Consider the following 11,359-nt stretch of genomic DNA (forward strand, 5'->3'; position numbering starts at 1 on the left):
GAAGCCCCACAAGGAGAAAAGAGATTTGTCTCACCTTCCACATTGCTTTCACTGAAGTAACTCCAGCTTATTAAAAGCTCCAATAATAATTGAGTCAAGTTTTGCATCTGTGTTTGAAATAAGATTTGAGTTATGCATAAGAACAGATAAGTATCTAAAAAAAAGTCAACTCCTTCCAGTCAAACCTGTGCTCTCTGCTCACGTGGGATAGGAGAAAAGAGAGAAAATCCAAGTTTTCTTGCCAGATGACGTCCAAATCCACTGATGTGGTCTGAAAACACTTTAGGTTCTCATACAGCAACTCTAACCTTCATCACTAACAGAACCATGCATGCTGCAAACATAAATGGGTTCATGCCTTCACTGCTTTCTGAAGTGATGGAGTAAAATGTAGAGTTAAGTGCTTCATCTCTATCCTCTCTGCTGCCAAACCTGGGTCAAGAGCATCAGTCTTTACTGTGCCATTGTAATAGAAGAGGCACCTCCAGCAACCAGGACCTAAACCCGTGACTTCTCTTGACAGAGAATGGTGAGTTGTCAGTGTTGTGCTTTTCCTGGCAGTGAGCTCAAACAAAGGGAACACCACAGCCCTGAGGCACTGCTGGGCAGGTGAGAACCTTCTCCCCAGCAATTCTGGGGCCCAGAGCCACAGGCACCATGGGGAGGTAGAAATGGCAACACATTTGGGGATTTCACAAGTCCCAGGATCCAGGGCAGATGCCATTTACACCAGCCAAGCAACTGGCTGAGCCCTGCTTCAAAAGTGTATAAATTCACAGCAGGATTTTTTCAGAAGTCCAGCTTTATGTTCTTCACAATATTTTGTGGATAAAGAAAAAACTCTTTTCAAATAATGAAAGAAACCATTAAAAATTAAGACTATAATGAAAAAAAAAAAGTGACTGTCATCCTCTGTGGCCTTCAAATTAGTATTAATATATTTTTAAGGGAAAAAGTCTCCCACATCACATTATGTCCTACTGTAAAAGGAAAAACAAATAGCACATAAATATTTTCTTTGAGTTGCATTTAAATTTAACTCTATTAGGAAGTCAGGAAACATTTTATCCTCTCTGCTGCAGCAGTTCCTAAGAACACTTATTTTTCTGCCCAAGCTAACCAAGCAGTGGCTGGCAGGAGGGCCAAGTGCAGGAAGGGAAGGTAGAGCAGCAGAAGAAACAAAGGAACACTGCAGAGTGCTGGTTTTGTTGCTCAAATTATTTACTTACCAACTTCAAAGAGATGCAAAAGGAGAAGGAGGTCAAACAAACCATGGCATGTTTTCCCCTCCTCTTCAGACGTTATTTATTGTAATGTCCCTCTTAAAGTAGAAATGAGAAAGAAGCAAATGACCTCCAGTTGGTCCCGAGGCAGTTCCATAAACCACAAATTCTCACCACGTGCCCAGCTGCAATCACCCCACAGCCATTCAGACTATGGCTGGGAACTGGCTTTTCTCAGGATGTCCCCTGCAGCCAGCCTCAGGAGATGCTCAGCCTCAAACATATGAAAAGCTATTTTGGTAACTAGTTGGATTGCCACCACCAGGTAAAGGAAAAAAACCCTGACAACCCTTCTGAATGTCTTATCTAGCAACAAAGCTTACACCCATACTACCATTTCTCAAAGTTTAAGCTTTTTAGCCAATGCAGCACAGCTACCTGGGAGTAGTCAGGGAAATCCTTCCAGCTACATGGCAGTGATTTTGCAGGATTTCTACAACTGACTTGGGCAGCCTTTAGTACTCCAGAAACCTCTCACCTTTGCAGAAATTCACAAATACATACCAAGATCTGAGATTTTATTTATTTAGCTGCTAAAAGGTCAAAAGAAAGCAGATACCTCCTTATAAGCAACTTCTATCAACAGGAAGTCATGTCCACTAAGAGAGAACTTTACACTCAGTATGCAAGTTTGAAACCTGAACAAGTAGTAAAGTCTTTCTTACACTAACACAAATGTGAATCACAATCTGGTTCCAATGCAATCTGTGAAAGACAGACAGTACCAGAGTACATGTCAAAAATAAGCATGTTTTAGTCACTGCTTCCAGGACTTAGGCACTATACCCAAATGTAGCCCGCCAGAGAAGCAAGCTTCAGTACTGTAATTTGCTTTTCGGCACTCTAAATACAGCACTCTTGAGCTTGTGGGTGTGAGAAAACTTCTATGCCTTTTTAACTGCTGAAACAAAAGAGATTTGTAATTTATTTATTTACTGCCCAGCTTCATTTAAATATTTTTCAGTGTTTTCCTTTTATGAAGGTGGCATATTGCTGCAACTGGCCACATCAACATCTTACTGTAGTGTGTGTTTGGACAGATGTGAGAATGGAGCTACAAATGTATGGAAATTTCAAAGGAATCTTAGAGTCCCATTTTTGCAAAAAGGAAACTGATGTTTTGTTTTCTAAATAAATAAATTATTACTACGAGATACATGTCCATATTACACACCTCAAGTGCAGAGAAGGCATCGTGTCCATTGCCAAGCACTTCTTGTACCTGCGTGCTCAGAAAGAACTGTGAAGGACTATAAATAAATGGGAAAATGGCCATATTCCTCCAACAGCCACCCATGCAGAGTAACTCAGGACCCTGGCGATGGTTCAGAGCTATGGGGGCTATGAGGAGCACATATCCCACAGCGAGCAGTTTCTTCCCTGTCCCTCTGCCTACAGCATCCCAGAAAGGTGTTAACACAGGGCTGGAGCAGGAGATGGAGCTCCCTCCCACCCTATACTGGGGGGACATTTTGCCATTAGGGCATCTCCTCAGGTTCTGCTGACTTGAGGCAAACATGAAGTTGGATTTTTATTAAGGGCTTTTCAGGCAAAGTGGGAAATGCTAATCTTAACTAAGAGTCATATCATATATATGCAAATTGTTTGCTCTACTTTCTCCATCTGTTTTCTTCCCAGGTTTTTCTCTGCGCTATGCTTTACTGGAGATTAACTTACAGTATATTGCACCAAATTTGGACTGTGTGGGAAACATATGCTGCAAGCTCAAGGCCAGACTCGAATATTGGGTTGCACAGGAATAGGAATATTCACAGCAGTGCTAAGGACTGACAAACCCACAGGGACAGGAAATTCAGAGACATCAGGGTAAGGAGAGGCTGAAGCAGAGCTGTTCCAGTTACAGTAGCAGGTGGGAAGGCAAGATTTCAAAACAGTTTTAATTTGGGTAAGAGGAAATGGCTGAACATGATAGAATGAAATCACACACTCCCCTCATTTTAATATGCAATTACCTTGTTAGTGTGATACAAATCAAGCAAGATAGACAGTTACCAATGATGGATGATGGTCTTTTTTACTAGAAATCAAACTTGTCCTGACTTACTTGAAAAATCACGCATCCACCTTTTATGCCTGTATGCCTAGGTGGAATACGTAATTTGTTAGTAAGAAAGGACAAGAAAAAGGATGGTACTTTTCCCAAAGTGAATTATACAAACACCTCATTATCCCCAAGGTGTAAGTCAACAAATATCTCAAAGGAAAACAAATTTGTTTGTAATGGAAACAGTAATTGTCATTTATCAACACAACAAATTTCACATCTTTTGACTCCCATGAACCCAGTGTCTAAGAAACTATTTCCTACATGGCTACTGTAAGCTGACAACAAATGGTTTCTTGCAGCTCCAACAGAAACGGAAGCAAAATTTAACTGAAATAAGATTAAGAAACAATCAAAGAACTACTCTGATTGATGCACTGAAAGCAAGAAATGCCTTTTATCAGTATTGTCACACAACCGGCCTGCTTGATACTCATCCTCAAGGTACTAAAAAAATGGTACATGCAGAAGCTCCATAAACTTCTGTGATCTTCCCAGTTCATTGTGGTTACACAGAGTTGCTGTGAAAGATGTTTTAATTTAAAAAAAGAAGGAAAGCAGCTATAATATTTCTTAAGTACTACAGTGTTGGTGGTGGCACCACTTGTGGCCCACAGCATCATTTCTGTGCCTTCTGTGACGCATTAACGAGAATGCACAAAAGGTATTTACTTATGGATGTGGAAAACAGCAGAGTGGAGTATATTTTATGCCACCCGGTGTACACTTAGACTGAAACTCCATAATTCCATTTTGACCAGATTTTTTTGATTAGTAGTAGTATTAAACAATTACATTCTCAACTTTTGAAACAGGATACAGCAGAAAAGTCTGAAGAGTTTTTCACTCAACCCATGAGTGAATCTCTCCGTGTAACTGCTCAGTTTATTTTGATACAGTTTTATTTTGCTTTCCACCTACAAAACACAGCAACTAAATTTCATCTGAAAAAAAAAAGGTGGATTAATTTTCAAAACACAAACATAAGCAAGGACCATGAGTTTAACCATGTTTCTCCGGTCTGTGCTAAAATACTACTAGATCAGTAAGTGTTGATTCCTTGGGTTAACACGACCACCCAAAAAGCCTTCAGTAGCTCAGAGGCACTTGAACTTCAGTTCCCCTGTAGCATGCTGACACAAGAAACACAGGCTAATACAAACCCCTGTCTTTGGGAGAAAGCTGACACAAAGGGAAGGCAACAGCTCAAATGTGAGCCATGGACTTCACTGCCAAAGCATCCCAGCAGAGGGAGACCCACAAGATAACTTGTAAAATAAATTCAGTTAAAACATATTTTTGCATACCTGGAGTCCACAAAGTGTGGACTTTTGCTGTTGTTATGAGTTCATTTTACAAGTGAGGCGTTGCTGACTACTAAGGCAAAACAACACACCAACACAGAACTGATGTAGCACCAGAGCAAAACACGAGTAATTCCAGGCAGAAGCCACACATCTCCTTTCTGCACAGTTAGTGCAGCTGCAACAACAAGGCTCAGGCACGTAACAAAGCCATTTTGTTCGGGTGAGTGAAGAAACCCACCTATGTTTCCAGCCTTTTGAAGTCTCTGCTGCTACTCCATGAAGAAAAGTTTTGTTTGATTTCTGACAGGACACACACAGGCCTTTGTATAGCATGAGGGATCACATCCAGAATTCCCCATGTGTTTTTGTAATTTGAAATAAAACAAACAAACAAAATTTTTATTCAGTAGACATGAACATCTGGAAGATGACATCAACATGACTTCAACTTTAATGTCAAAGCATTAGACTGAAATCCAATATTGTTGAACAATTTGTGGTGGACATGCCAGAAACTTGAACAACATGGAATAAAACTGTGATGGATATGAGGTTTCTGCAACAACTGAAGGAAGAAACAATGTTTTAGAGCTTAACTAAATGCCTGATGAACACAAATGTAATTACAGATGTAGCTTGGGCTGAAACGCATGATACTAAATATAAAAATTAACACCCTGGTCCTGTAGGAGGCCTGGGGACTGGGATTCTAGCCTTGCTCTGCTTTCTCCATTTATTCTCCTATCTCTCATCATGGTTGGCTTGAAAACACCTTCACTGAAGCTCTTTGGAGATGGGCAAACACTGCACAGCATGGATGCACTCATCCTTCTCTGTGCCTGTGTTGGGGAGCAGAATGGAGCTGCCAGCAGACAGCAATCCCGACACATTAGGGAAACAGAAATAACGAATATGGTCACACTGAAACTGGAAATCTTGCTCCAAGACTATGAGAAAGTACCACCACCACCAAACTAAGCCTTCATGTCTTGGAAGGAAACTCCTGAGAGGCAAGTCCTGGCTCTGCCAAAAGAATAAACAGGGAGAGAGGCAATGAAAGACCAAAATGCTTCCTCTCCTCAAAACATTCAGCTCCCAGGCCTAATTATACAGGATCAACAATCCTAACCAAAACTGCTGGCAGCCTCTCCCTATGTACAAGCATACAGCCAACCTCAAAAATGTAGCTTTAGCACTCACACATAGACAAAAATCAGTTTAATTAGATAGTTTGTAATTTCTTTTGAAAGCAAAAATGAAGCTATTGGTATATTCTTAAAACTAGTTAAACCACTATTCTTTTTTAATTTAAGCACCACTATTAGCTTGTCCCAGTTTGAAGTTTTCCACTCCCAGTTGTAACACTAATTAAACCTTTTGGGGAAGTTTTGTGCTCATTCTTATGCATTGATATTAATATTTTTTATTGCAGTTAGTTGGGATCCAACACCATTCCACCGAATCCAGTCAGAAGGATTTTATTTTGATTTTGTCTGGCTTGTTTTATTCTTAGCAGATGGTACAAACCCATATGTTGATGAGTACATGCCACAGGAGAGCATCTGATCTGATACAGCCAGCCCCAAACTACAGTGATGTCTATGTTGAGGACTTCAGTGCCCACCACCACACAGGACCACACTTCTCAGCATGGTGTGAGAGCTCAGATGGGCTTTCAAAACTACACTAGTCCTGGTACCTAAGATACTTTTGAAAAGGTACCTTAGGCATCCCTATACAGTAGCATGGCTGTCCTCAAAATTGGCATTTTTTTCAAACTAATTTTTACTGTGCTACCCACGTACGTCAGGTGGACTAAAGGTGACACAGTTTTGATAAAAAGAAATTAATATATTTTTGCATATGCAAATCAACAAATAATTTTCATGAAATATGATTCAACAGCCATGCAGGTAACAACTTTCCCAAAGCATCTTTTTCTCCCTGCATTGTCAGAGAGACTCTTGCTGCCCTCCCTGTCTTTGATTTTGTTTGAAATACATCCCCTGATAACCTAAAGAGAAGTACTTACAAAGAGCTCAGAGCTATTTATAGCAAAGTCTGTGTGACAGAAAACATTGCAGTTTTCTTGTGGTGGGTATGCACATTGCTTATGAACTGCAACTGGAAAACTGTTGCCTCCCTCTTTAGCAATTCTAGTCAGCATTCCCAAGGCAAGAGAGAGGGAGCCAAGGAAGGAAACAGACATAAGGACAAAACGCAAACAAACTGAAAATTTACCAATCACTTATTTCAGAAACTGAAGTGGGGGGTTTGGGTACAAGAAAGACTCATCTCAATCTGCATTTCAAACTGCTGGAAATGGGCAAAGTGGATTAGCATGATCACACCAGTATTCTTCAGCAAGGGTTTTGTGTGAGCCCCTGAGAACAGGCATAATCTCTGTAATTACTGGATACACTGTTGTCACATTGAATAACAGTCTTTCCTCAAAACATATTAAAGTCTACTTCCCATCGATTCTTCCAACTGGGCATTGGGTGCAACTGTCAACAGATCCAGGAATACAGCAAGCAAAGCTCACTCCTGGATGCTGATCTGCAAATCCCACATGAACTAGTTTCATAGCTGTGTTTTATTTTAAGTGAAAATAAACGAGGTACAGCAAGAGCAGTGGTTTAAATCTTGTACTTAATAGATTAAAATCCTGATTCCTCTTATGCCTTCCTACAAACAAACAACCTTCGAATCAGTTTTAAGTCCTACTGGCCAGAAATGCAATAGAAAATGAGTCAAAACTCTGAAAGACTCAGATTCAACTCTGAGTTGTGAGCAGACTTCTGCTGCCCACAACTACATAGTTCAAGGTCTTGCTCAACACCACCAGAAGAAAAAACATGGAATGGTGAAAAGAAAAGGTAATGTGTTCAGGTTTGTCTCCCTTCTGCCTTGGGTTCTAATCACTGGAGAAGATTTTTAGGAGAGATACCAGGATAAGGGATGGCTGTGTGGGGTTGGCAGATGGGGAGCAAGGTATATTTTGTAGTTGTCAATAAAGAACGAGCAACTGAAACCCCAAGAGAAGATCGGTGTACAACAGAATAAAAAGAGAAAAGAACCACCTTTTACTATAAATCTCAAAGCTATATACTACTCATGGACAGTCATAGATGTAGTATTTGTTCCCAGATGAGAGCTACTAAGCCCATAAATATTTTTTAATTAAAATAGTTTCCCTTGATGCTCAGCCTTTCTTATTATCATTTTATGGACATTTTATGGATCATTTCATAGATCCCTCAGACAACACACACATTTAACATACTTTCAAGAAGAGAAAGAGTGCTGACACCCAGACTCTACACAATCACACTCAGATTCAAGCCATTCTCTGAAATAACCAAGCCACAGGGAAAAAGGGGCCTTTCCTTAATTTGAAACCGAAGTAAAAGAAGAGAAGCTGTAATAGCCGCTTCATCCTTGTTCCATAGCACCCCTCAAGAAAAAGTTAAGAGGAAGGTAAAGGCTGCATGTTGTGCAGTCAGCTCATGAAGAGTCTGAAAAAATGTAATGCTTCATTTTTTTAAATGGATATTTTTAAATCAATATACTTAAACCAGTGCATCTTTCTTTGAACCAGCTTGTAGGAAACACCAGTGGTGACGAGATACAGAATTATCTGAAACTCGAGCCTGATTCACTCTGGCACTTCTCCTGCTCCATTACAACTTTTAAATCAAGTCAAGAAGCTTGTGTAACAGGAAGTTTGTATCCACTTATCCTTATCTCCTTTCTCCAGTGGTGTGACTTTAGAACGCTCAGCCCCTAATTTATAGGATAACAGAAATAAACAAACACAGAAGAACTTCCCCCGTAGAGAAATGAAGTGTGGGGGGATCAACATATTTTCTGCTTGCTAGACACTAGACAGATTATCTTGTAAATCTGAGTTTGGTCCAAAGAGAACCAGGCAAAATAGTACTTGTGTTTCCATTCTCTTGATTTGATAGTAGAAATATTTTTAGCATGGATTAAAAAAAAAGTGCTTTTACCAATTAATTTGGGAATGTGGACAAGAAGGGACATTCATACTTAGTAATGTGTTACTGTATGCACCAAAACCTCCTGAAATTCCAGCTGGCTTACTATTACTCACTTGCTCCCCAAATGACTTTCTTCTCCCTGGTGCCATTGAGTGAAAGACAAGCATCAGTAAAAGAGAAACAAACCAAAAAAACCCTCAAAACACTGATGAAAAGAGGGAATTAAGGAAACCTTTTTTCTTTGCTACATATGTTTCCTGGAACATATCAAATCAGAATCACAGCACATCGAGGACAGAACAGCAAAGCTACCAAGAAGCTGGCAAGTAGCAAGACGACTCATACCAACTTCTCCCTTTTGTGGAGAAGCATATCAGAAGCCTCTGTGAATAGGAGGTTATGGGAAGAACAGGTATAAATCAGCCTAAGTACTTTCTGCCAACGCCTGTATACAATGCCAATGCCTGTATACAGCTAATGGCACGGCGCTGGGTTCTGGAATGTGCAGCCAAGTCGGAACATTAATACAGGACTTCTAAGTTATCTGAATGCATTGTCAAGCTCGTTATGATGCTTAGTTTCCAGTATTAGCTATTTCAGCAGTAGCTGCCAGTGAAGTCTTCCAAGACGGATGCATCAGGCCACGCAATGCAACAGCCAAGAGGCTGCAACTCCGCGGTCGGAGATGTCAGCTGTACTGGTAATTTGCACAGGAAGTGTAAAAACACAGGCTAAAGAGAATTGCACCCGTATTCTATTTGAACAAACTGCACTACCACAAAAAGGCTCCTAACATCTCCTTGAGACGCCTACGAAACTTCGTCCCGGCACGAGTACGGGCATTTCACTTTCTCCTCGAGGCAGCGGGAGAGCAGAGCTGCCGTCCGCGACTGTGGGACAGGGGCTGCCGGCCCCGGCCCCAGCCCCAGCCCCAGCCCCAGCCCCGGCCGGAGCAGCCGCGGTTCTGCCGCTGACCCAGCGCCGCCCGCCGCGCCCGGGGCTCCCGCCGGGGCTGGCGAGGCGCGGCCACAGCGGGCGCCCAGGTGGCCTCCCCCTGCCTCCCGCACGCAACTTGCCGGAGACTTTTTCGCCGCTTATCTCACTTACTACGAAAATAAATTAAAAATTTTAAAAAGTCCTAATTAACAAAGATCAAGAAAGTCGTAGTATACGTTTACCGTAAGGCTGGTTACCACTTTAATCTCGCAGCTACTCAGACACAGGGATAAACCCGGCGAGGATTAACCAGGTCAGCTATATACAGCCCTGAGAGCAGCTCAGGCTACGCTCCCGCAGAGCAGCGAGGCGAGGACGGCGGGGGTAGCCCGCAGCAGCCCTCCGCTCGCCCCCGGCGCGGGGAGCCCCCGGCGCCGCGACCGCCGCCCGTCCCCGCCCGGCCCCGGACTCACCCAGCGTCTCCGCCCGCAGCCAGAGCGGGGCCGAGGCTCCGAGCAGCAGCGAGAGCAGCAGCGAGGGGCCGGCCCGCGCCCCCCCGGCCGAGCCCATGGCTCCGGCTCTCGGCGGGGCGGGCAAGGCACAACTTCCCCACTTCCCTCCTGCTCCTTTCTCTTCCTCTCCTCTTCCTCCTCCTCCTTCTGGCTGGGGCGGCTCCGGAGCCAGCCCGCGCTCCCGCGGCGGGGGGCGGCCACCTCCCGGCATCCTTCCCCCCGCAGGTGTTTCTGCGGAGGCGGAGAAGGGGCCGTGCGGGGCTGCCTCTGGCCCCGTGCCCCGCCGGTGGCCGGGCTGCAGCGCCGCCGCCTCCCGCCTCCCCGGCCTGGGGCTGGGGGTGGAGAGAGGAAACGGGAGAAGGGGAAGCGCCACTATTCCCATTGGGCTGCCGCTCGGGGTATCTCCTCCTCCTGCCGCGGACCGAGGGGCCGGCGCGGCCCCACCGCCCCCTCCCCTCGCCGAGTGCTGCTTCTCCCGCCCGCCCGCCGCTCCGGGGTGCTGCACCACGGTCACGGTTTTTCCCAAACCCGTACAGCCCCCAGCATCGCCTGTGAGCCCCCGAAGTTTGCAAGCCACGTACATGCCCGTATATATATACACAGACACTCGTATATACGTGTATGTTCTTGAGGAAACGGGATTATTTTGCGGTTTGCAGGCTAATTCCCAGGCGCCGCTGCCGCTGCCAGGCGGGAAGGGGCGCGGGGATGCCTGGATGCCGTGGGGTGTGTGCGCGGGGCCGGACACGCGTGGGGCAAGGCGGGCAGCGCAGCCGAACGGGGCGAGCGGGAGCGTCCGGCCCCCTCAGCACAGCTGGCGTGTGATCGGGCTCCTCGGTCCCGAGGAGGTGTCTCCACGCGGGTTTGCAAACCGTATGGTTAACCTGTGCTAGCACTATTTGTTACAATTATGGGCTGAATGAAATAGGAGTTTTCTAAAGTATGCTGTGGGCATCTCTCTGTCTGGGTGGGACCTTGACCGTCCGGCTCTGAAGAAACCTGTGGCACAGGGAGGGTTGCAGATGCACGATAGAGAACACAGTGCCAGCAGCCGCAGGAGACCCGAATGTTAAGCAGACCCCAGTGGTTTGCCTTTTAAAAGTAGGCTGGAGAATGGAAGGTGGACTGTGTGACTCTGTACAGCCTTTTGCTGTGAGGCAAGTGGATTCATACTGCTGGAAGGTCAGGAGCACTGTGCTGCTATGCTAAAATGAAGTACAGAATTAACTTGTATGTCAGGGACAACATTGCT

General features: G+C 44.4%; 1 protein-coding gene across 1 annotated transcript in view; it reads right to left on the minus strand.

Moving 5' to 3' along the window:
• The window catches only part of DCBLD1 (discoidin, CUB and LCCL domain containing 1), a 46,912-nt gene extending 36,423 nt beyond the window's left edge, over window positions 1–10,489 (minus strand). Inside the window, 3 exon segments of the mRNA XM_014876715.2 lie at window positions 10,069–10,323; window positions 10,326–10,380; window positions 10,382–10,489. Of these exon segments, the coding sequence (XP_014732201.2) occupies window positions 10,069–10,323; window positions 10,326–10,380; window positions 10,382–10,489 (418 nt within the window).
• Window positions 10,490–11,359: the final 870 nt, after the last annotated feature.

Source organism: Sturnus vulgaris, chromosome 3 (assembly GCF_052056855.1).
Source record: "Sturnus vulgaris isolate bStuVul1 chromosome 3, bStuVul1.hap1, whole genome shotgun sequence".
NCBI lineage: Eukaryota > Metazoa > Chordata > Aves > Passeriformes > Sturnidae > Sturnus > Sturnus vulgaris.